This window comes from Anopheles funestus, chromosome X (genome assembly GCF_943734845.2).
Source record: "Anopheles funestus chromosome X, idAnoFuneDA-416_04, whole genome shotgun sequence".
Taxonomy (NCBI): domain Eukaryota; kingdom Metazoa; phylum Arthropoda; class Insecta; order Diptera; family Culicidae; genus Anopheles; species Anopheles funestus.
Genome location: NC_064597.1, coordinates 18,809,639 through 18,834,592, shown reverse-complemented (window position 1 = coordinate 18,834,592; position 24,954 = coordinate 18,809,639). Strand labels below are relative to the sequence as shown.

Genomic DNA, 24,954 nt, shown 5'->3' with positions numbered 1-24,954 from the left:
ACACAACACAGGACGAGATGATGCGCATCCTCAAGGAAAAGCTGGGGGATGATCGGCAGAAAGTGGAGCGTGTAAGGATGAATTTCCAGGGGAATATTCTTCTGGAACTGTCCTGCAAGAGCCACGACGAGACGCTTGAGATGTGGCGGAAAGTGTCCGAAGCACTGGAGGGCAAAGCGAAAGCCCGACCACGGACCCCCACAACTCGCCTCACCTGCACGAACATTCCACCAAGCTGCACCAACGAGGAAATTGCAACGGACCTAAGCACAGCCCTAGGAGTTACGATCTACGCGGACCAGATCAGTACCGTTAAATCCAATTACGGAACGCTGGTCGCATTTTTCGGATGCCCAGAGGTGGCAGTAACGGACGACGTGCTACTAAAACAGCATGTTGTCGGATTCAGCCAGTGCTGCCGGTTCAAGAAGGTTGAGGTGAAGCGCCAATGCTATCGGTGCTACGAGTTTGGCCACATTGCCACTCACTGCCGTGGGAAGGATCGGTCAAGCAAGTGTCATCGATGTGCGGAGACTAAGCACTCAGGACCGTGCACCAAGGAACGGAAATGCCTCGTCTGCAAGGGCCCGGAAGCAATCGGGCACTCGTTCGGACAGCGCAACTGCCGCCAAGTAGGAGAAGGGGTAAAAAACCGGCCTCGTCATGATTAATGTCCTTCAACAGAACCTTAATCACAGCCAGCTGGCCCAGGACATGCTGATGCAGACTGCTCGGAACGAAGGCTGCGACATAGTGTTGATCGCCGATCCATATCGGATTCCGGAGAACAACGATAACTGGGTCGCGGATCCGACGGGCAGAGTTGCAGCAGTATCGACAGGAAGATACCCTTTCCAACGCATAATCGAGAATCGGCGGGATTACTTCGTCGTGGTCGAAATGCGTGGTATCGTTTTCTGCTCCGTGTATCTACCTCCTGTGGGGTCCGATTTGTCAGTGGAGGATTATCGACGCAAATGGACCGAAATTGCGTCGGTGATTCCGCGGAATCGGGACACCGTGATCGGCGGGGACGTCAACGCCTGGTCAGGAGCGTGGGGGATGGAACGCAGACACAACGATGGAGAACGAGTTCATAGGGGAGCAGTGGTGATGGATGCTATGGCATCACTTGAGCTAGTCTTGTTGAACCGGGGCAACCGGCCAACCTGGAGCAACAACAGTGGCCGTAGTTCCATTATCGACGTTTCCTTCTGCAGCTCGTCTCTTCTGGGGGAAAATAACTGGCGAGTCTGCGACGAAAATCCAAGTGACCACAATACCATCAAGTTTGCGGTCGGGAGGACGACGACGCAGCGTAACCTGGGACACAGTGCACAGCAGGCTTCGGAGAGCAGATGGGCAACCCGGTATTTCAACAAGGACTTGTTCGTTGAAATTTTGGGGTCACTGGACATCTACAACCGCACCCTCTTGGCGGACGAGTTGACGCAGGCAATGTCAACTGCCTGCGACGCGACGATGCCGAGATTGCCAACAGCACGGGGAGGACGACGATCGGTGTACTGGTGGAATAACGAGATTTCCCAGTTACGTCGCACTTACATCGGGATGCGGAGAAGACTCAGGCGAGCCCGAACGGAAGAGCAGCGACAGGATCGCCGTCCGGCGTACACAGCAGCGAGAGCAGCACTGGAGCAAGCGGTCAAGCGGAGCAAGAAGGAGCAGGGCGATCAACTTCCGGAACAGCTGGGGCCCCACGGATTCGGGCCAGGCTACAAAATCCGGAGGCAGATGTGGCAAGGAGCCCGAGTACCGATGGAACGGGATCCAGCCAAGCTGCAGCACATCGTCGGCGAACTTTTTCCGGTGCAACCGCCCATGGAATGGCCCACGGCAACAGGATTGACGGACGAGGACACGGCACGGGATGCCGTTACCGAGGACGAGCTGGTGAGCATTGCAAAATCGCTCAATCCCCAGCGTGCCCCAGGAGACGACAACATTCCGAACGTGGCCTTGATTGCGGCGATGACGGCGTTTCCACGCGTCTTCATGAGAACGTTCCAGCATTACATCGATTCCGGCCACTTCCCCGTCGAATGGAAGAGGCAACGGCTAGTGCTGTTCTCGAAGGCCGGGAAACCACCCGGAGAATCATCGTCGTACCGGCCAATCTGCCTGCTGAGTGTTCTGGGAAAAGTATTGGAGCGACTCATACAGCGCAGACTTACGGAGCATCTGGATGCAACGGGCGGTCTCGCTGATGCCCAATACGGATTCAGGAAAGGACGCTCAACCATGGATGCCATCAACAGGGTGATTGCCAACGGAAGGGTTGCGCTCGACAAGAAGCGCAGGGGCGATCGACTGTGTGCGATGGTGACAATCGACGTGAAGAACGCCTTCAACACGGCCAACTGGACAGCGATCGGAGCAGCTCTGCAGCGAAGGAACACGCCACCGTACCTCCAGGCGTTGCTGCGGAACTACTTCACGAATCGCACGCTCCACTACGAAACGGATGAAGGAATGGTCTCGCTACCAGTATCGGCAGGTGTCCCGCAGGGTTCGGTTCTAGGGCCAACACTGTGGAATGTTATGTACGATGACCTTCTTCGCTTGGAGCTGTTCGGAAAGCGTGCGGACATTATAGGGTTTGCTGACGATGTGGCGTTCACCCTTATCGGGAGGGACCCGCAGGAAATCAGCAACCTTGCTACGAGGAACCTGGAGATGATCGAGCGTTGGATGGATGGAGTGGGATTGAAGCTGGCCCATCAAAAGACCGGCTACATGATCTTCTGCACTCATCACAACCCGCAGGTAGGTCAACTACGTGCGGGGGGACACACGATCGTATCCACTGAATCGCTCAAGTACCTGGGGGTCGAGCTCTGCCGCAAACAGCACCACGGTCGGCATTTGGAGAAGGTTTGCAGCAAGGCATCACGTATCACGAATGTCTTGACCGCTCTGATGCCGAATAAGTGTGGCCCAAAAAGCAGCAGAAGGAGACCCTTGGTTAACGTTGGGAATAGCATTGTCCGTTACGCGGCACCATCGTGGGGACGGACGCTTCTTCAGAAGGACGTTCACCGGACCACGGTTCAGAGGGCGCACCGCACAGGAGTTCTTCGAGTGGCCAGTGCCTTCCAAACGGTCTCCTACGATGCCGCTTGCGTGGTCGCAAGCACTATCCCGTTAGTCCTCCTCCTAGAGGAGGACATCCGCTGCCACGACGAAAAGGTAGCGAGGGGAAGTCCAGGACCAGACATACGAAAGCGGCAAAGGGAAGAGACCATGGGACGCTGGCAACAACAATGGACAGCCGGAGCGGGGCAGCCGAGATCGCCGGGGATGAGGACGAGGAGAATTATCCCGGACATTATGTCCTGGGTAAATCGCAAGCACGGAGAAATTGATTTTTATCTCTCTCAACTCTTTACAGGGCATGGGTTTCTCCGGAGCTACTTCGTCGACAAAGGCATCCTCGACGGCTCGCCAAACTGCCCGGTGTGTGAACACCAAGTGGAAGATGTCGACCACGTAATGTTCCACTGTCCACGGTTTGCTCGAACCCAACACGAGATGCAGCAGCAGAGCCACACCCGCTTGACGATACAAAATCTTGCAGCGGAAATGTGTGCCAACAGCAACACATGGGAAGCAGTCCGGACCGCCGCAAGGACCATCTTCAGAAACCTCCAAGTGAGATGGAATGAGGAAAGTCCACCTACGGCCAGACGGAGACGACAACAACGACGGCGGAACACGGAACAAACGGGACAGCAACAGCTGCCGCCGTGACCGCACCAAAGGATGACGACAACGGAAGCAGCAGCAGCAGCAACGAGTAACCAGAGCAGCAGCAGGAGCTAGACCCCACCGGAAGGAGCGGCTACGGACGGGCGGAATTAAGCAGCAGCAGCGGAAGGAAGGCACGAAGCAGCAGCAGCAGCTGAGACAACTAGGACGAATGACGCAGTAGCAGCATTGGAAAGCAGCAGCGCGTCAACAGGATGGGTGCATCGCACAAACGTTCCTGCATGGAGTACTACGCACATCAAGCGCATCGGCAGGGTTCGGATCAGGTCGAGGAGTGGTTTAGTTAGGGTCCCATCGGCTGCCGGGTCCGCTTCACGGGCCCAGCGTCACGATGAATCCCACATAACCCATCTCGGAGGGATTGGCTTGTAGCCGCAAGCCGCCCTTCGAGGTGGGTACCTTTTGAAGGTTCCCTCCCCGTTAACAAAAAAAAAAAAAAAAAAAAAAAAAAGGCTTTAGTCCAAGATCGTTTTTCAATATTTGACGAATGGCATATTGCGATATGTTAAGCTCACGAGCCATTTGTCGGCCACTGCGACGCGGATTTCGTTGAAGCCGCTTCTTCACTTTTCGAACCATATCTGGCAATGTTGCTGTTTTTTTCGTCCACTTCCTTGACGTCGGGCTACGCTACCAGTATCACGGTAACGAGCGATGGTACGAGACACAAAGGATTTATTAACATTTAAATGCTGGAGGGCTCTAACGATAGCCACTTGGGGTTTTCCAGCCAAATGTAAAGCAATTACGCTGTCACGCTTGAGCTCCATCACGAATACTTAATTTTCTGATTAATCCAAAAATAAAATGCGTTATTACACTTATAAACAATATAGTGAGCTGTCACTGGAATAAATTTGACAGCTGTCAGAGGAGCGGTTCAGAAATAACAACAACCTTAATTTGGTTGCAGTTATTTCATCTCACCCTGTGATATTAGGCCAGGGAATTCTTCCACAATTAAAAAACGACGTCTGTCACAAACAGATATTTTTGAATGATATGACGGTTAAGAATATGGTGTTTCACAAATAATGAAGAAACGATTGTGATGATCATTCTGAAATTTAAAATTAAGATATATGAAGTGTGATATGAAATATGAAAAGGAAGAATAAAAATTTTCGATCTCTCAAAACTAGTATGTTATTAAAGATGTTAATAGCATTTATATAATGTAATGAATTTTATTTATATTTTATATATTTCTTTGTTTAATTTAAACACTCTCTTCCCTGAATGATTGCCGAAAAATACAATCCACGGAGATCATCATTAATTAGTCAATTGAAAACAAAAGTACTACTTGTTAATGATGAGATTAAAGATAAAGTTGAGAAAACAAACTGTGAATACCTATAAACGAAAACAAAACATGTATGCACAACAAACTTATGAAGAGTCTATACTGTCTTAAATATTCTACATAAATTTTTATATCTGGTTACTGTTTCTATCTATTTTCATACCTGTATTAATATGCTCTATTCTAACAATGTGTGCAGAAGAGGAGTAAAATAAAAGGTTTCTTTTTCATCTACTGAGATTGCTACAAGGTTTAATTTAACATTACTTAAGTCTATCTTAACTGTATCATTTGGAATATCTGCAGCTCTGCCTTGAAAATTATAAATTAACTCTGAACTGGTCGGAAAACTAAACCCTGGCTGCGTTTCAGCTAAGTGATGCCCTTCAATGATAAATGATCCTGAAACTTTAGTAACGCTTTTATACCTTATGATCTTATTGTCTTTTGTTAAAAACCAACCATTCCTATCACCTTTTCTTTATAAAAATCTTTCTGAAATATGAAACTTTACCTCATCTTTTTTGTATTGTATTATTAATGGGTAATCTTTGTTTTCCTTCCTGCTACTTGCCTCTTGTTCGATAGCTCGTTCGGATGATACTTCTCTGAAATGATGATGTGACCACGGTGCTGCTTCAACTTAGACTAATTTCTATATTATACATAATTCACTTACATCTATCCTAGTTCCCTATTCACATTTACATATTTACATTACACACATACGCACAAATTATTACTGAAATCTAATTGCCTAACGGTAGGCGCCGACACCTCTAGTTCTCTAAGTTCTGTTAGTCTACAGACTACTTGTGCCAATGTTCTATGACCTGTCCTGACCAATCCTTTTATAAATTGTAATTTCTCTTCAAAAAGATAGGAAGATAAAGTTGGAAGAGGCCCGAATTCGCGTACATCAGCGGCTAAATGGAGAAGATTATGTACGTTACTGTTTATATAAGACCTATCATAATGGAAACTAAATTCTAGAACAAATTATTCTAATAGGGTTGCCGCAAAACTCCAATATTGCTCAAAATGCTTACTAGATATTAAAGTGACTCCGACATACAAAACCTTAAAATGGTGATATTCCTCATCGTGGATTCGCCCTTTGAATATTGGGCCACTAATATGGTTAAGAAAAGAGCGTAATTCGAACCCCTTCCAATATGCTAAATGCTTGAGAGACCTCATTACTCGAGGTATCTCGACTGGCAATTGTGTGTTAACTAATATAAACAACATTTCTTTCTGTTCTGCTAACGTCCATTTTAAAACTGGTTCCAAGCTACCTTCTACATATCCTTGCAATAACCTCGTCATAATTCCTAAGTGAAGTATATGCAGATCGTCAGCTACCGTTATTGTTTTCACCATATCGAACCCTGGAACATCTAAAAGTGGTGTATCTTGTTTCTGGTGCCCAATGGAATATTTTCAGCTTCTGAATTCCGCGTCGGTCCTTTCGGCTGCTACTCCTTCAAAAATCATGCTGTTTCTTACGCGTCTCCCCAATATTTTGCATTTTATGCAGCCATTTGCAGCATTGTAATTGGCAACTCCTAAAAATGAAACAATATGTATATATTGTTGTTATGTTTTCCTAACTGTTTCCAATCTTATTTCATATAAATCAAGCATGCTTCTAAGACAGCTTACCTTTGATGAAAGCTCGAGCTGGAGAATCTGCAATGAACGCTCTTATGCTGACATTGATTTTCTTGTTGTGGATAACAATTCCATTCTCTAAAACGTGGGTCAAATCCGTCGCTAGTGGCCTCAAATACTCTTCCACGTTGTTTGGTTTCCCCAAGCCACAATATATCCCTATCGTCAAGATAGGTACTTCCGGCAACTCGTGCAGCTGGATCATTATCGGCCATAGCTGAGTTGGTCCACTACGATGTAACGGCAGACCATCTACGAACAAATTAAATGTATTCTCATTCACAGCGGGCATGAGGGTTCTGTAATATAATGTAACAAAGATATAATAATGATAAATGTTGAATAATTTAGTCATTTAAATGCATACACAAACAAAATATTACCTAAAATGGTACTGCAGAGAGTTTTGAATTCCTTGGTACCATAATTGTCCACCTGACGCCGTACAAATTTCTTTTCCTGCATCGATTGGGGTCTTCAAAAGAGTTCGTGAATCTTTGGGGACATAATAGTCCGTAGATTCACGAACTATCGCCAACAAATCGTTTAAAGCGGTATGCCTTATACGATGCGATAGAGCCCACATTCGCAGTTTCTTTGAGAACTTCTCGTTTCGCTGCGCTTTATCATCGTTCTCATAACACAATAACGAACCGCTAGAGGCTTCACTAGTTCATCATCACTGTAATTTATCAACTGTATGCGTACCGATTGCATAGGATGATTTGAAGCCCGTACCTAAGCAAGTCCACTGATATGTTTTAATTGTTCTTGCACTATTATTTACAGCACGATTGACGAGCAAATAGAATCGCTTACGGGGTGGCGTCCGTAGGCGTCTGCTGGTTCCTGGTTGGTTTTCAGCCTCCCATTCTCATTCGCACTCTTCCCTTATCGCTTTGCCCAACTTGCTGAGCATCCCGCTTTTCTTGGCACGCTTCACATTTTCCATTTTCACTCCAAAAATCGCAGAATAATACGCACAAATGAAACAAAATCACTGTTATAGCTGAAAGCTTGTTTGTCGTATTTTTTTTTAAATATATTCGTGAAGTATATTAGAACATTCATATATAAACATTCGTGATCAAACATTACTGTTCTCGTCTACTTCACTACGCTTGACTACTTCACTTGTTCCCGTGAGGGTTCCTTTTTGTGAAGTAGTTCTCTATTGCCGCTATAGGCTCCTCTTGTCACCGTGCTGAGCGCACCTTCCATTTTATTTATATAATCGTATCAAGCTCGCTAGTCATTGTTAATTTCGCATGATCTTGCCCACGTTGGGCACTCCAAAATTACCTAAGTCCCCATGGTGGTCTCGGACCTCACTGATTAGCGCGACGATGTGTCTGCCTCTGTTGCCGCGGCTTCTTCTGCGGCAGAGAGGCCTCCCGATTCCCTGACGCTTCTGGCAAGTGCCTCGTTACTTGCCGGGAAATCATCTTCGTCACTAGACGAGTTCTCGCCATATAGCCTCGCCAGTGAAACAGCAGTCCGTCGACGCTCCCTCCACCTGGCGACACGTTCACGGTTGGCCGCACGGCGAGCGGCTGTTGTGGGCGATGGAGGTGGTGATGGTGGCCGCCCACCTCGCCTCGCCTCTTGCCGTGCCACCGTGGCAGCTTGTTTGTCGTATGGTGGCGCCGGTTTGTTTATGTGTACAATTTTGAAGTGTCATCGCATCATGTCTCATTCGTTCTCTTTCTTTCCATATGCTATCTCATTCCTTCAACCTGTCAACCGCAAAGTTTGGTGAATTTAGCTCACCTTTTCCTTCCGACCTCAGGTTTCACACCCCCTTTGCCCACAAGCTCACTGTCAATTGTTACTTGTGTTATCGATAAGTTACCCTGCGGGCAAGGTAACTCAAATTCGATTGGTTTTAGCATGCCGCCTCTGTTACTCCTACACGAAAAAAAATTGCTCGTGCTCTCTCTTCTAGTCCTTTGCCTTTGAAACGAACCGTCTTCTCCCAAGCGAGTAATTATTCGGTTTTTCGGCAACTTTTTCGTATTTGTTTTCGAGCACGAAATCGCACCCGAAAAAATATCCGAGATACAGATATTTTTCGGACGATAAACCGAAGCAGACCCGAAGGCTACGCATACATACGCATTTACATAGGGAAGCAAGGCAAAAATCAAAGTCAAAAAGGAACCCAAAAAAAGTTTCGCACCTCTTACGGTGCATCTATAGAATTTTTTTACGTGTGTGTGTTTTCTTATTTGTTTTTATTAGGCGCGCTTGTCCCTATCACATACACTGTCACATTCTTAAATTCATGTGTAGGTTGTTCGACGGCACGTGCTTTCATTACATACGGGTCTGAAGAGTGAAGTGGAAGAACTTTTGTTATCGGTGATTGTTGTCTGTGGAAAGGTAAGTAGAAATGAGATTTTAAGTTGATTATGTACAGTGTAATTATGAATATTTACCATCAATCCGGAACCGTCGCCTTAACCGTAGAGCTATCGCGATCTTGCTGATGAGGCTCATAGCAAAGGCGGTTTTGTGATGTTCGTTGTTATCTGCAAAAGCTTAACTTTTGTTCGAGTGAATCGATGAGCAGTTTATTTCAAAGTGTTAAGTAAAGATTCTTTTGTTTTAGCAAAATGTATAACCAATCCAGTGAAGCAAATCAAATCGAGAAGATGAACAACCAAAAAGAGATATATTCCGATATTGTAAATATTCGAAAGGGTAAGTTGTTATCGCAATAATATAATTGCTTCGATCAACTACCTAATGTTCTTCATTATAGATCCTCAACATACTTCGCAACAATTTTTTAACAACACACCACCAATTCCATCGTCATCTCAACCAAGAATATTGAGTGTTTTGGAATTACCGCGTCTCATAACTTTTCCTCGCTTGGAAGCTGTGTCGACGATCACCGACAACAACAACAACAACTTAACAAGTCAACAACTATCGCCGAACAACCCATTTCAACCAACAAACACGGGTGAGTTTGATTAATATATACATATATATAAATATATATATATATATATATATATATTAATATGTATATATATCCGTAGTTAATATAATTTTCATGTTACTTTTTAATTTCAGAAATCACGCTATCGCCAAACAATCCGTTTTCCCAGCCAATCCCAAAAAGTACGTAAACAGAATACATTTTGTTTAATACAAAAAACAATAATAAATATCTGTTTCTTATTTTAGAGACCGATATTCGATATCTGTGTTCTCCCAACAATCCGTTTTCACCTCAACCTATCGGTAGGGAAAAAAGAATATCGTTTGTTAATAAACTAACAATAATTCATTATAATTTGCATTTACAGCACACGATGTTAAACAACAAAATAGTATAAGCACCGTTTCTAGTGGTAAGCGTAAAAAAGTTATGTTAAAAATTATTACCTATTTTAGCAGAAACGATCATCATCATATTTACTATTTGCAGTACAAAAAAAAAGGAAAATCATGGAAGATTTCGCGCCCGTCGATACCAACCAAATATCTGAATTATTTGAGGGATTAAGAGTGACCTTAAGTAAAAAAATTGATGAAAATTTCGACGTGCTCAATGACAAGGTCAATGCGTTGCATAATCGGATTGATTATATTGATAAGAAAATGGATATAGTTCTTAAAAATTCAGCAAAAGTGACATCCCATGTGGATGAATTGGTTGCGGCCACTTGTCCTCGCGCAGGAATTTTTCCGAGGACAGAATTTCATTTGACGCCGATTAGTTCAGAAGAAGAAATTATATCATTTAATGACAAACTTTCTTCTGATCCTGAGTTCAGAAAACAGGTGGTGTCATGGATGCAAATGCAAATAACACGCGCAGACATTGATAACCGTTTGCACGAGGCAATAGATTTAATATTTACAAAAACATTTTTTTCTACTATGAATTGGACAGGAATTAGTAAAACAGCAGGTGTTAAAAAAATAGGATTAGGATGCTTTAGCAATATATTAGATTTATTTATAGATATAAGTAGTAATAACTTGGCAAAACCCACTATTTCGTTTGTAGGATATTTTTTAAAGAATAAATTGAAGCATTCTAAGGAGCGTCTTCACATTCTTGAAACCAAGAGGACGTCGTCTCATACAGTGAAGCGTTCGTAGACGGTTTCAATGTTTTTTGCAACATATTTTTACTGTTTAATTTAAATTTCATTAACTTCCATATCCATTTTCTATTTAGTTTATTAGTTTATTGATGATGAATTAATTGAATTAATTGCTGCACCGTTTGTTTGTTTTTCCTCATTTATTTCATTATAATTCTCTAGATCATAATTTAACACTTGCAACCCTCGCTGGATCGGATTTTTGTTAATTGGCGAAATTTTGTAAATGAATAAATGAAACTTTCATTCATAGTGTTATGTTGTTCTTAGTTTATTTTCTGTAATTATTATTAAATAAAAGATATGATGTTATAGCCTGTTTCACAAAACCTCTTTCATTCAATAAGAGTGTGTAGCAACGGAACAAATATGGTTTCTTCTTTTCGTGAGGTTGGTATAGCCACTAGCTTACATCTGATGTTTCCTAAAATCGTGTCTTCGCAGTTTTCCGACAAAGTATTTTCAAAACCTTTAAATGTGTAAATTTCGCTTGATTCGAAAGGGTCGTTAAACACTAAACCTGTAAGATTAACTTTCTTTCCTGTTATATGAATGTTATCGGTTTGTAGGGAATCCATAACAACTGTTTGAAATTTAAAAATACAGTCGTCCTTCGTCAAAAACCATCCATTTCTCGAATTGTTCTGCAATAGAAAATTTGAGCGAAACCTTAGTGTTATTAAATTTCCACGTTTGGTTACTGCAGGATATTTCATATTGCTTGTCGTCCTAGGTATGTTGAAGTCATCTTTCTCGGATATACGATTAATAGCCTGTTCCAAGTTCTTCCAGCCACTTCGAATCATGCCCTTCAAAACCTGTAAGTGGTTCTCAAACGGGTAGGTAGAAATTGATGGAAGTGGACCAAATCGTACTACATCATCATATACGTGATGCAGGTTGTGGACATTACTTGTTATGTAACGTTCCCCGTAAATGTTGGCGTATTGCTGGATAAACTTATCCAATAATTGGCCGGCAAGCACCCACTTGTCTTTGTAAACAGTTGATGATAAAATTGTAACTGCACAAAACAATAGCATGAAGTGGCTGTACATTTGATCATTCAAATGCGACTTTAGTACAACAAAACCCGCATAGTGCAAAAAATATGAAAATTCGACTCCTTTCCAAAATTTTAAAAATTTTAAAGAACGTAGCTTTCGGTGCATTTCCGAAGGAAGTTTTATCTTTGCGAAAACATTTGAAATTTGTTCGCATTGCTCCAAAGACCATGCTTTCTTTCCAAGATTGCCGTCTCGCCAACCTATAAGCAAACGCTTAACTATTCCAAGATAGAACAAATGCAACGGATCCGAAACAACAAAATCCTTGACCATGTCAAAATGCTTCAATTCCAAAAGTGGACAGTATTTCTTATTATGTCCAGGGTATTCATTGTTTTGAAAACCCTGATGTGTTCGTTTGGGCGCATTCAAAGTAGGGAAGACTACGGTGTGACCAATGTGGCTATACTCGCCAACAATAGTACACTTTGCGCAACTGTCGTAGCCTGTGTGTCCAGCCACACCTAAAAAGATTGTATATAAATGCACATTTAAGTAAATGTTATTCTTGAATATAATTTCTGTAAGAACAGTTTTCTTTACCTTTAATGAAGGCTCTCGCCGTAGTGTCAGCAACAATGGCACGCAAACTAATATTAATATGCTCTCCTTGGATTGTTATACCATGTGAGATGAGAGTATTTAGTTCATCTACTAATGGCCGGAGGAACTTTTCATTATTATCTGGCTTGTTTAAGCCACAAAAAATAGCAGCAGTCATCACCGGCGCTTGAGGTAATTCTTCGATCGTAAATAAAATCGGCCAAAACTGCTTACTGCTGCTTTTATGCAGAGGCAGTCCATCAATCGAAAGTGAAATTGTTAAATGTTTGCAAGTACACTTTGATGTGCTGCAACAAAAAAATAAAATGAAATATTTATTAATTCATAGAACATTAATTCAATATAATCAACCTACCAAAAATAATTCAACAAACAGCTACTGATCCCACGATACCAATATTGGCCGCCACAGATCTCTGTGATCTCCGAGGAAGTATTACGTTTTGTTCTTAGTAACGTTTTTGCTGTTGCAGGCACTTTCACATTTGCTTTTTTAAACAGTTGAAGAATCATATTTACTGATTGATGCGTAGCGTTGTTCGTTAGAGCCCAATATCGAATTCCATCAACGATCGACATATTTTCGAAAAGATTTACGCTTTCATTTATGAACTCGTTATCACTATCACTTTTATCCTTCAACTCGTTATCACTATCGCTTTCTGTTGAACTGCCATCTGTGTCCACCGCCAGATAATCCATCGTTTCGTTGAACTGAGTTGGTATTTCTCCAGCATCATAAACTTCTTGTGTACCTGATTGATTATAAATAAGATTAACTTTACTTATATTTTGTTTTCTACATGTAACACTTACCAAAGCGACTCGAACTAGCCCCCTGCGAGATTTCATTGAACGAATAAAGCTTTGTATATTTACTGGCTCTACGATATATATTTCCCGTTTTCATTCCTCGTTTAATATTCGACATTTTTAATCAAAATTATTAATACAAGTTATCAACAAAATTCAATATGAAACCTTCCACATCAGTGTTCAACACGTGTTCAAGTAAAATGCTACAAAATCAGCCCATTAGCTCGTTTACGAAGGCCCCGACTTAACACGCTTGCTAAATCACGCACACATTCATGAGAAACGAATAAATTTTTGAGAGTGTGTTAGTTATCGTCCGAAAAATTCTACTTGGGCTATAGGAGAAGTGCACACACACGCAAGCACACAGTTAGTGATGCCGTCGATCGTGGTCAGTTTGTGTTATCGTTTTGCAGCGACAGACGATCACTATTCTGAAAGAAATCATAGAAAAGAGATGGCAATGCAAGTGAGCGAGAGCGCCTGTCAATCACTCAAAAGAGGCTGAAACGTTGACTGCCTTTCCTTGCGAGCACTACTCCATACAAAACTGAGTTACGCGCGCGGTTGAAACAAGGCTGTAACTCGGTTGTAAGGCAGTCAAAGTTACAGCCTCTTTTGAGTGAATTGAGAGGCACTCTCACGGGTTCCACGTTGCCTTTATTGCTATCTCTTTTTGTGATATGCTCCTATATTCTTCCCTGTGACGTATAGTCAACCTCTTACCCATCCCCACGTTTTCGTGTATATGCACACACCTACGCCAACTTCGATTTCTTTCCACGAAATTAATAACAAAACATGTATATCGGCGTGTTCAATTTTGACAACTGTATTTGTCAATACATTACATTTATTAAGCGTTATCGTCCGGGTCGTGATCGTAAAAATTGTGAAAAATTTTATACTATAAAGGTAATTACGAGTATCTCTTGAAATAAGATTAATATGCTACAGCTTATTGATTGGCAACTTCAGACAAAATGGAAAACGACCAAAAAAATAGTGAACAAATCGGTAACACCGAAATAAACACGGCGCTTGTTAATAACTTCCGGCAAATTTACAAGCTGACGAAAGCGGTTGTTGGTCTACAGAACCGCGTAGACACACTAACAGATAATTTGCGGCCAACATGTTCTGGACTAAACTCCGGCACCGAAATTAGAGCAGCATTCCCAGCACGGCCAGCGTTCATTTTGGAAAAGGTTGCCACCGAGGAACAGTTAGACGCCCTGGAATGTGACCTCGCAGATCCGGAAAAGTTCCATGAGCTGCAAGTGTGGACGCGCGAAATGGTGGCGTCAGTACACAGCAACCAAAGAATGCACGACGCGTTGTATTTACTGTTTGCTGTAGAATTCTTGCTAACGTGCAGCTGGTCTGGGCTGGGAAGACCAACAAAAAAAATACGTTTTAGTAAAAACGTCCAGATATTAAATTTTTTTTTAATATTGCTGTGGGGTCGGATGGGATAGTCCCAAATAAAGAGTTAGTTGAAACATTTTTCAAAAATAAATTGAAAAATGCGAAAAGCCACCTCAAGGCCGGAGGTGTCATAAAAAGCGTGTGCCGGAACCGGCCAAAAAAAATAAATAAAATAAAAAATTAATTAGTTATTAATTAGTTATAACATTAGTAATAGTTATTTTTAATATTTAGTTTATAGTTGCATGCATTTTTTATTGTATATGTTAGTTAGTAAGATTTCATGAATTTTATATTGTAAGCTGTGTTATGTTTGAATTGTTTGAAATTATAAAAATGAATTTTTTGAATGTTACTGAAATTTGTAATTATTGAATTTATTATTTCATGAGAATTATACCATATATTATTATTCGTTGAAATGTAAAAAGTTATTATTTTTTAAAAGTGATGATGATGTCCCACCACTTACCCTTGCATCAGATTGAGATTTCGAAATTAGTTGTGTAATACTATCGATTTCATTCATCCGCGCGCGTGTCTCATCTATGCATATCCATTTTTTTTATTAATCATTTTAAACTTATATTTACTGTATTTCAATTTAACATATTTTGTTTTATAGTTAACAACAAAAATCATCATCATCACTTTTCCAAATTTACATTTGAAATTTTTAGTATCATTAGTAGGATGTTAGTGTATTAATCACATTCATAGACGTGCAATGTTAGTGTATGTATATGAGAATAATAAAAGAAATGTGATTTAATTGTTAAGTAAATGTTAGTAAAACAGAATAAATTCTAAACCACAACCAAGACCACCAATATAATTCAATTAAACCTTATGATGATCATGTGAACACAGAGACTCACTAGAATAAAAGGCTTACGTGAAACGGAGACAATAAAGCAACCAATCATGCGTCAGTGCGTTATGTTCGTACGCCATGCGTTGCGCAAAAAAATCGCGAAAAATCGCGATTAATTGAAAAATCGAATGGACATTCGGTAAAACAATAGCCTACACCTTGTAGAACAAGCCAAGTTATGTTAATTGTCAATGGTCTAGTATTGTCAAGTACAAATAGCCATGCAAAAACAAAATAAAATAGTCAATGAAAAGGTTAAAAAACTAATAAAATATTTTTCAAACCTTTTTAGATTGTAAATTATACAACCATACAATGTAAGGCGGAAACCAAACAAACAACAAATCGCAACATATTTGCGGGCTGGAACTACACACGTGGTTCACTTGCATACGAAACGCAGGCGCACGAACAAATACCACTGCTTTCAGCATGGAGCCCCGCTAGGCATTCAAATGTTTCCATCTGCAATGATATTACCTTACATGTTAAAAAAAATTAAAAGTTAAAATTTTCAATTCCACCACCGTAAAACTACCCACATAAAAACTTATTACGTTATGCAGATGGTCACAAAATTGTTTTGCAAAGCGGTAAAAGCGATCGTCTCACTATTTATCGAGCACAAAGATCCAGTATAGTGATGAAAGTCAATCTGAAATTGAAGAAAGAGGTATATCAGGTTTGATTTGAAAAGGAATACCTTACCATTTAAAACTTACCAAGTCGAAATTTTTAATCCTTCCGAAGGTTGAATGCAAAAGGCCCTACTGAAGTAAAATGAAAAATATTAGTAATAAACTGTATTAGCTCAAAAATATTAGTTGGAGTATACGGGTTAGTCTGGTTGAAATGTATGAAGCAGAGGGAATAAAGCAATATTATCGGGAGTTACACTGGGATTAATAGAAGGGATAGCTAAAGATCGGGAAGGTAAATAAACAGCTACAAATTTGCATTTAACCATATAACATGGGACTTCCACCGTCCTGGACGGAGATGTTTCTATAATTTTATAAATATCCAACTCTGTAGAAGATAATCTAACTTCTGGTTCGCCATCCGACGAACCGGTGATTGAAACATTAAACAATTCCGTACAGGATTCATACTGGATTCCAATTATGGTATAGAAAAACGGAGAAATCTTCTTCGCTTCTAAAAATTTAATAATGCCACGATCTTTGGTTAGAAACCATTGATCCTTAAAATTCGGCAGCAGGATAAAATGGGCGGCTACGTGTATACCAACACCATTCTCCTTCAACCTCGGATATTTTAGAACAGTAAGGTTGGCAGCTATTTCGATTGACGCAATTTCTTGCATACGAGCTGCCACCTGTGCTGCTACCCGCGTGCCCGATTTTACATATCGTTTAACTATTTGCAAATAATTTTCAAACGGATATGCAGAAAAATCATCAAGCTGTCCAAATTCCGTGACGTCTTCATACACGTGCTGAAGAGCATGGACCTTGCTTGTTAAGTGAGAACGACCGTAGATGCTGCCAAATTCCTTGACAAATGTGTCAAGGAACTTTTTCGCAAGGGGCCAATGTCGCTGGTGTGCCGAAGTTGAAAAAATCGTAACACCGCAGTAGTAGAGCAAGAAGTGATTAAAAGTAAAAGGTAACATAAAATCCTTCAGGACCACAGGACTGCAGTAATGAAGGAAGGACCTATACTCGGTTGCCTTCCAAAAACGGACAGTTTTCAAGGACCGCATAGGACGTTTCACTTCAGAAGGAAGACGTGTGTTTATCAAAAAATTAGACACGTTTCCCTTCTGCTGGGGTGACCATCGAGAGAAATCTTCAAAATTATTTTCTAAAAACCCTATCAACAATAGCTTGGTCACCCCATACTCAATTAGATGGAGACGCTCGCCAAGAGGGACGCCGCGTATCATATCAAAATTAGCTATGTCTTCAATAGGTGTCCGCCATTCTTTATGATGGTCCTTGTCTATTTTGTTTCTGAAGCCAGCGTCCGTACGCAATTCGGCATGCACGGAATCAAAGATTATTTTGTTTTCCGATTCGATGGGTACCCCAACGCAGGTAAACTTTAAGCATCCATGCTTTCCAGTGCAGCTGATGGTCGCTGAAATAAAATAAAATATATGTAAGTGTTATATTAAAATCAATTAGTATCTACTACGCTTACCTTTTGCGAATGACCGCGCTGGAGCATCAGCAATTATGCCGTGAAGCTTTATTCGCACCTGTTTGTCTCCGAACAACATGCCTCTTTGCTGGAGATCGTTCACCTCCAGCACTAGTGGTCTTAAAAATTCCTCCACAAGCTCCGGTTTTGTAAGTCCGCAAAACACGGCGACAAGCATTACCGGAGCGTCTGGCAATTCTTCCACTTTTATTAAAATCGGCCACAGCTGCCGCGAGGAACTTCTAAACAGTGGAAGCCCGTCGATCGACACTTGTAAAGAAAAAGTCTCTACTTCGGGAACGACATTTCTGTAAAAACAAATAGTAAAATCAAGAATAAATCATTAATGGCAATGTTGTCATATTAATTATAAATAACTGTATATTAAATACTCACCGAAAATACCCACGTAGGACCGTCTCAACCCCTTGATACCAAAAGTCTCCACCCGAGATCTGTTGAACTTCCAATCCGATTCGGGTAGGGGTTTTGAGGAAAGTCCGCGCATCTTTTGGAAGGTCTAGGTTCAATTTCTTCCTTAAGATCGCCAGAAGCATGTTCAACGACGATCGCGGCAGGTTACCAATAATTGCCCAATATCTTATGGCTTCGTTTAGCGACATTTTGTCTAAAAAGTTATAAACACCCTCCCCACCTGCTGTGATGTCATCATCATCACTATCGCAATCGGTGTTCACATGATCACTATCAATATTACTACTCATCACCGGATTACTACTACCATCACCGAGAAACAAAACATTTTCGATCGGTTGCCGATCCTGGATCTCAACTCCTTCCGATGAATTTGATGAATCATCTAAAAATATTTAAGAACATCAATTCAGTAATTAATTTACATGTACTAACCAATAGCATGTCTTTCATAGACTAGATTACAAATGTGAATGAGATATGTTCTTATGTTAATTACTTAATTGAATTCTCCATGTTATTTATTTAGTAATTTAATAGTTAGGGTTAAGCAGTTAATATTTAATTCATTGTACAACCTAACCAATCATACAAGTTCTAAAAAATCACTTCTTCTATTCTAAAAAAAGTACTTCTATTGATCACATTTATTGGCACTGTTTGATACACTAGACGATTACAATATAACTTGATTTGTATATAACAGAATTAGTTTGAACGGATCATCAGTTAATACTTCCGGGGATCAGTACGGATGTGATTCGATTTCGGGCCACTTGTGTTGCCCTGTCGGGGTATGAGGTGGGACTTATCATATGATCATCACTAACAGTTTAAAAAAAAAACGGAATACCGAAACAATAAATCATCGAATCGTCTCATATAAAATAATAATTGCTGACTAACTTAGTGGTTCGTTCTTAATTTATTAAAAACATACTATTTAATTAAACACAACTTTCAATCCCACACGTCTAAACAAAAACACTAACACTATAGCTTCTTCACTTTTTACAGGAAAAATTATGTACACTAGCAGACTATGCATTGATTTTCACAAACACGATACGAAAACACAACGCACTTTTTTCAAAAGTAAATTTCACTACACACTATTATAAATTAAAGAACCACACTTACCTATGCCAAGATCCGGCCATGAAAAGTTTGATAAGCCGGTAGCCGTGATGTTTAGCCGGTCCAATTCAGCATCGGTTTGCCGGTCCATCTCCTCCATAAGCCGCTTTCATCGTCTGCAAAGATGTCCATCACGACGCATCTTTTTTGATGCCATTATCACTTCCACTTCACAATTTTTATCACTGATAAATCAAACAAGAACTATCGCTCGTTGCAAAATTAACCGTTCTGAGTAGTCACAAACGAAAGTGAAAACAATGTTTGACAGACGTCCCGATAAAGGAAGACAAGACTTTGCAAGATAAAGAAGTATCGATGAAGACCTCAAATTTGCTCCAAAAGAAAGGAACAACACATAGTAAGACAGAGAGGCATCGATGGAATAACTCAAAATAGAAGCGATTCAAAATACCAACACCCAGAAGAGGGAGCACGAGCATTTTTTTCGTGTAGGAGTAACAGAGGCGGCATGCTAAAACCGACCGAAAATGAGTTACCTTGCTCGCAGGGCACAAGGTACTTAACGAAAACGATTACAGTGCGTGGCTGATATGACGCCACGTTTGCCCGTTTGTTTTAAATTGTAAACAATTGGGCGGTTTGAAGCAGATGCAATACATTTTCTAGGATGATTTATTATATAAAACAACTAAAGTACGATGTGTTTAATTCGAAATCATAATTCATATTTCTTCACAGGAAATAGTCAGTTTAAACTCACAGGTCAGCATTGTGTTACATTCCTTGCCGTTTTAATCGGTTATATCCTCGTCAGCTAAACAACGGTTCAAATACCCCCAAATGTTCCTAATGTACCCTTCGCAATCCTCAGGTGTAATTAAATTAGGCCCATTGTCAATTGCTTGAAAAAGCTTGGCCTAATTCTTTGGATTTGTCCGTTGAGTAATTTTTTTCCATTTGATAAACATATTCGCAATGGGGTTAAGAAAAGGAGAATATGGCGGGAGGTACACCAATTCACAACCGTTTTCTGTGATTATTTCTTTCACTTCCCGACATTTATGGAACGGGACATTATCCATGACCATCAAAAACTGGTTCATGCCGCGAGATTCCATCTTCTGTTTTAATTCCCTAATGAATTCAACAAATTTTATGCGTTGAATTGCACTGTCGTTTCGAAGGTAATGAATAATGTCTGCTCTGGACATGGCACAAACTACAGATATGTTCCTGGTTCTGAGCTGAGGAACAACTGCTACGGCTGGTTTACCAACCCGCGATCGACCGGCTGAAATTCTCATTGACACGTTGAATCCCACTTCGTCAACGAAAACAATTGCAGTATCACTCAAGCGAGATGGAAGTCGCATAAAGTATTGAGTATACTCTTTTCAATCAGAAATATTACATTCTGCATTACGTCGTTCCGGAATTCTTAGCAATCGCTTAAAAGAATAGTTGAATCGCATAATTTCACGCGGTATGGTTGTCAAAGAAACCTTAACACCGTGGACTTCTTCCACTTTTTCGGCAATTGCTTTCAGGGATAGAGTGCAATCCTCATCGATCAAGTGCTTTCTCAATTGTATGTAGATGGGGGTTCTTTTGTAGAGAGCGTGTTATAGCGTGTTATTATATAGAGAGGAAATCTTTTTTTTACTTACATAGTGCGTGTGGATGACCGTGCTGCCACTCTAGAGTTGATCCAGGAAGGTGTTCTGAAAGACATAGAGAATATGTTGCGTTAACCACCTGGCCATTAGAGCGATGCTGGTGTGACAAAGTATTAAACGCGTTTTATTTTACATTTACACACAAAATCATTATACTTGATTTGAATTTGATCACCAAAAACATATGTTAAATAAAAATAGTGTTTATTTGTCCTTTATTATTTTGTGACATTACGCTGTGCGATATAGCAATTCATATTCCTACACTTCCTAGAACAAGTGAAGACACTACCCATTGCTTCAGGCTCCACAATACCTGCAAGTTGGTGCAATGAAACCAACTCACTTACGGGTGCCGTTTACGACCACGATATCCCTTCAAAACCATCATAACCTCTTCAAGATGCAAATAAAATATCGTGTACCGTGCACTCGGAGCAGTCTTCCGGGACAGAAATTTCGCATCACATGGTTGTTATACGACAGGAACTGAAAAGCCTTCGACAAGGTCAAGAATATATGCTAACCAGCTTCGAATGTGCAATGGAAGCTGCTGGTACGTTAACACCATCCACATCGTTTAGCATGCAACCGATTAACTCTAAGGAGTTAATGGTAGAATTCGATGACCGACTTGCCGAACCAGATTACATGGCCCTAGTGATATCGTTTCTAAAACGGGAATCAGAAGAATATTGGCCATTCAATCTGATGCATAGGTCAATCGATTTGCTGTTCGGTATGGAGTTTTTTGCATCCTGCAGCTGAAGTGGAGTAGGAATTTCTTTGGCAAAAATTCCGTTTAAAATCCACACCAACATAATCAAACTATTCCGCATACTTGGAGCGACGAGTGGTTTTTAAATTCCCGAATGGAGTATTCGCGAATACTTCAAGGACAAATTTTACCATGCGAAGCAAAGGTTGAAGAATCACAAACGCATTCGAACTTCAAGTCCCCGTCCATTCACTCTTACCAATCGGATTAATGCAAGGAAACGTGCCATAGACAATAATTAGTCTGATCCACAATCCTCCATTTCTCCACCTGATCACTTACCCCCTCCTAAATAATCACATGCGAACAAACAACAACCGTATATATTATTAAAGACAATATGAATTAAATTTGAATATAAAGCATATTTGTAATGCGAACTTTCTTTCAAAGGACATAAATTGAAATGTTTCATAAATGTTTAATGACTAATAAAATGTTTATTAAAAAAACATGAAGTAAAAATAATCAGTTTGCCAAAGCTACCTTAGCCTAAACCTAATCTATTAGCGTGTGAACAAGTGAGGCAAACATCATATGTCCCTCATTGTCTAACTTGATGCCAACCATCTTACCCTTGATGTCATATTGGGTCATATTCTATTGAGTTAGGAGATAAATTTGAAATTTTACCTTTACAAATATTGATCACCTCTGATGACACAGAATCATCGAAATATTCCTCCGGATCAATCAACTTTCTACCGATTATTTTTATAGTTCCGGACGATGTATCTGCATAAAAAAATCTAATTGCCTCTTTTTCTGGCGAAAGAAACCAGCCGTCGCGATTATTGGATTTTAAACTAAAGTCCGGCATGGTTACAACGACATTGTCACCTGATCCCTTCAAAGTCGTTTCATTAGCCGGTGTCTTTTCAGGAAAGTTTAACTGTTCGAACTCAGAGTACCTGTTCACAGTTTGCTCTAAATATCTATGTCCGTTTCTAAGCATACCCTTCATGTGTTGGAGAGCGTTTTCAAAGGGATAACTAGACATCGTATTAAGAGGTCCAAAACGTTTAACTTCTTCAGTTACATGCAGCAGGTTATGCACGTTACTACTAATGTAACCTTCTCAGTAAATTTCATTATAATTCGAAACGAAATCGGTAAGTATTTCAGAAGCATCGTCCCAAAAATCTTTATACACATTTGAAGACAACAGCGTTATTGCAACAAAATATATCATAAAATGCATAAAATATTTCAAATCATCTAAACCACGTAGCTTGCGATTTTGTAATAGTTTACGAGTAACTCCTAGATCTATCAAGTGAAGTTTATCACCGACTAACACGTCCTTCACTATATCAAAACATCCTAAATCTAAGAGTGGTGAATTGCCTACTCTATGTCTGACGTAAATTGCCTCCCTAAACTCAGCGTTTACTGCTCCAAACTCCTCTACTAAAGGCAGCAAAATTTGTTCTACTGAACCCGGCTTCGATGACCCGCAGAATATAGCCACTGCCATAGGTGGTATGTGGGGCATATCCTCGATAGACATTAAAATCGGCCAAAATGTGGTTTTACTGCTTCTGTGTAGAGGCAATCCGTCGACAAAGAATTTTAGCTTAAGCTCGGTAACGTTTCCTAGTTGATTTTCACTGCAATCAAAATCATAAGAAAAATGGTCAGAAGGTTTCAGTAGTACAACATTAGGTTAATCGCTTACCTGAATCGGATATTGAGGCAGTTTGCAACTCTATTGTACCAAAAATGACCCCCTTCAACAGCAGCAATTTCTTTTGCTACCCTGCTAGTGTGTAGCAGAGTACGAGCATCCTTCGGCTCAACGCAAGAAGTTTTTTCTTGGATGATTCTTAATATCATGTTGATCGATGTATGAGGCGTGTTTGTTTTTAAAGCCCAAAATTGCAAGCACGCTTCCATGGAGCGTTGACCAAAATCAAACTCTAAAGATTCTTCGGTGTTGATATCGTCGTCGTCGTCGTCATCTGATAGCACATCATCCAATGGAATGTCCGCGTCATCTTCAATGGCGCCCGACTCATCAGAGAAAGGATAAGGTTCAGCATCACTTCAAGCAGCTGCTTCGATTCTAGGCTCTGCAAAACACAAATAAATACACACATGTAATTTATGTTGTGATACAATTTCACTGTCGATTCCACATCGCGCATACCATTCACAGAAGTAGGTAATCCATCCACACAAGTGCACCGACATGTACATTTCCTTGTAGGCATAACTGCCGCTATTTTGGCTTTACGCCGGTAGTACTGTTTACTGCGACGCACGTGCTGAGTATCCATGCTTTAATTATTTATTTATTTATTATAAAGTCACTTATTTTTGTTTTGGTTATTGTTCCCGCACCTAACAACACCTTTAATACACTGTAACAATTATATTTGAACACTAGATTTCGTTCTTCACTGTCTAAAATACCGAAGCAGAATGGTAAACAAAGTTCTTTTTACCAAACTTCTCCTTTCTTGTTCTGCTTCTTTGGCCTATATGTTCGAAGGTACGGGCAAACGCACTCGGCCGTATCAGGGAAATCGATCGCTACGGAAAGGTCGCCGCGGGGTGTAACTCATTTTGTAGCACAGCTATATGATAGTATTTGAATATACAGTTATACACTGAGTTGAAAGGCAATTGCGTTGTGAATTGATATACATTTTCATGTTATTTGCGTACTGAAAACAAAAAACGCGTTTGTTGTTCTCAAGCTACATAAATTTCAGAACTAAAATATGAAATTTAGTTTCGTGGGTTTAAGTAAAACATGTAAAAATTCGCGGCTAAAGTCTGAAACACGACCCCCCCCACTCACGGTCACTCATCTGCGTGTCAATTTTTCGTACAGGGTGGTTCGGAGACTATGCAATGTGGCCTGAATTTGATTTTTTTTTACAATTACTATTAAATTGAAAGGAGGTTTTCGCATAGTTAAAAGTGATTTATTCATCGAGGAACCAAGTTCCATACGCTGTTTGTGAAATCGTAAAATTTTCCTAATTTTTGACCCAACTTTGCCCCATAGCTCCGCCGGTATCCAAGATATCGCCAAACTTTCTTCTGGCCATGGCTAGATGGCACTTGTGGCTAGATTTCGTCCATGCACCACTAATCGCTACCATGTCTGTGGCCGGAGCTATTCGCGAAAGCTCCAACGGATCG

At 40.7% G+C, this 24,954-nt stretch overlaps 3 protein-coding genes and 1 long non-coding RNA gene across 7 annotated transcripts; 1 reads left to right on the top strand and 3 right to left on the bottom strand.

The window, feature by feature from the left end:
* Positions 1–4,237: 4,237 nt before the first annotated feature.
* On the bottom strand, positions 4,238–8,294 carry LOC125769737 (uncharacterized). Its single transcript, XR_007419100.1, has 3 exons — positions 6,761–8,294; positions 5,873–6,663; positions 4,238–5,669 (listed from the first exon to the last, which is right to left on the bottom strand). It is a non-coding gene; the product is annotated as an uncharacterized LOC125769737 (long non-coding RNA).
* A 760-nt stretch (positions 8,295–9,054) lies between these two features.
* On the top strand, positions 9,055–11,018 carry LOC125769175 (uncharacterized). Of its 3 annotated transcripts, XM_049437733.1 has the most exons (7): positions 9,055–9,151; positions 9,381–9,472; positions 9,534–9,740; positions 9,854–9,901; positions 9,968–10,024; positions 10,090–10,134; positions 10,212–11,018. In XM_049437733.1, the coding sequence occupies exons 2-7, from the start codon at positions 9,385–9,387 to the stop codon at positions 10,889–10,891; spliced, it is 1,125 nt and encodes a 374-aa protein (XP_049293690.1). In that variant the 5' UTR covers positions 9,055–9,151; positions 9,381–9,384; the 3' UTR covers positions 10,892–11,018. The 3 variants fall into 3 exon arrangements, with proteins under 3 accessions (XP_049293690.1, XP_049293687.1, XP_049293699.1); XM_049437730.1 differs by having other exon boundaries at positions 9,135–9,472; XM_049437742.1 differs by having other exon boundaries at positions 9,135–9,472; positions 10,090–11,018.
* Positions 11,019–11,225: 207 nt separating this feature from the next.
* LOC125769051 (uncharacterized) lies at positions 11,226–13,805 on the bottom strand. The gene is made up of 2 exons (XM_049437463.1): positions 12,507–13,805; positions 11,226–12,427 (listed from the first exon to the last, which is right to left on the bottom strand). Exons 1-2 carry the CDS (start codon positions 12,682–12,684, stop codon positions 11,232–11,234), a joined length of 1,374 nt encoding a protein of 457 aa, XP_049293420.1. The 5' UTR covers positions 12,685–13,805; the 3' UTR covers positions 11,226–11,231.
* A 2,283-nt stretch (positions 13,806–16,088) lies between these two features.
* Positions 16,089–24,410, bottom strand: LOC125768845 (uncharacterized). Of its 2 annotated transcripts, XR_007418968.1 has the most exons (5): positions 19,387–24,410; positions 18,208–18,631; positions 17,812–18,119; positions 16,368–17,748; positions 16,089–16,300 (listed from the first exon to the last, which is right to left on the bottom strand). XR_007418968.1 is itself a non-coding variant. In XM_049437074.1 (3 exons), exons 1-3 carry the CDS (start codon positions 19,481–19,483, stop codon positions 17,792–17,794), a joined length of 849 nt encoding a protein of 282 aa, XP_049293031.1. In that variant the 5' UTR covers positions 19,484–24,410; the 3' UTR covers positions 17,658–17,791. The 2 variants fall into 2 exon arrangements, 1 of the variants encoding a protein (XP_049293031.1); XM_049437074.1 differs by lacking the exon at positions 16,089–16,300 and having other exon boundaries at positions 17,658–18,119.
* Between the last annotated feature and the right edge of the window lie 544 nt (positions 24,411–24,954).

Coding starts and splice junctions, on each gene's coding strand:
- LOC125769051 (XM_049437463.1), bottom strand. CDS start 12,684: ATGACTGCTGCTATTTTTTGTGGCTTAAACAAGCCAGATAATAATGAA. Junction 12,428..12,506: donor GGCGAGAGCCTTCATTAAAG/GTAAAGAAAACT, acceptor CAATCTTTTTAG/GTGTGGCTGGACACACAGGC.
- LOC125769175 (XM_049437733.1), top strand. CDS start 9,385: ATGTATAACCAATCCAGTGAAGCAAATCAAATCGAGAAGATGAACAAC. Junction 9,473..9,533: donor TATTGTAAATATTCGAAAGG/GTAAGTTGTTAT, acceptor TCTTCATTATAG/ATCCTCAACATACTTCGCAA. Junction 9,741..9,853: donor ATTTCAACCAACAAACACGG/GTGAGTTTGATT, acceptor TTTTAATTTCAG/AAATCACGCTATCGCCAAAC.
- LOC125768845 (XM_049437074.1), bottom strand. CDS start 19,483: ATGGAGGAGATGGACCGGCAAACCGATGCTGAATTGGACCGGCTAAAC. Junction 18,632..19,386: donor ATGGCCGGATCTTGGCATAG/GTAAGTGTGGTT, acceptor AAATATTTTTAG/ATGATTCATCAAATTCATCG. Junction 18,120..18,207: donor GTCCTACGTGGGTATTTTCG/GTGAGTATTTAA, acceptor TTGTTTTTACAG/AAATGTCGTTCCCGAAGTAG.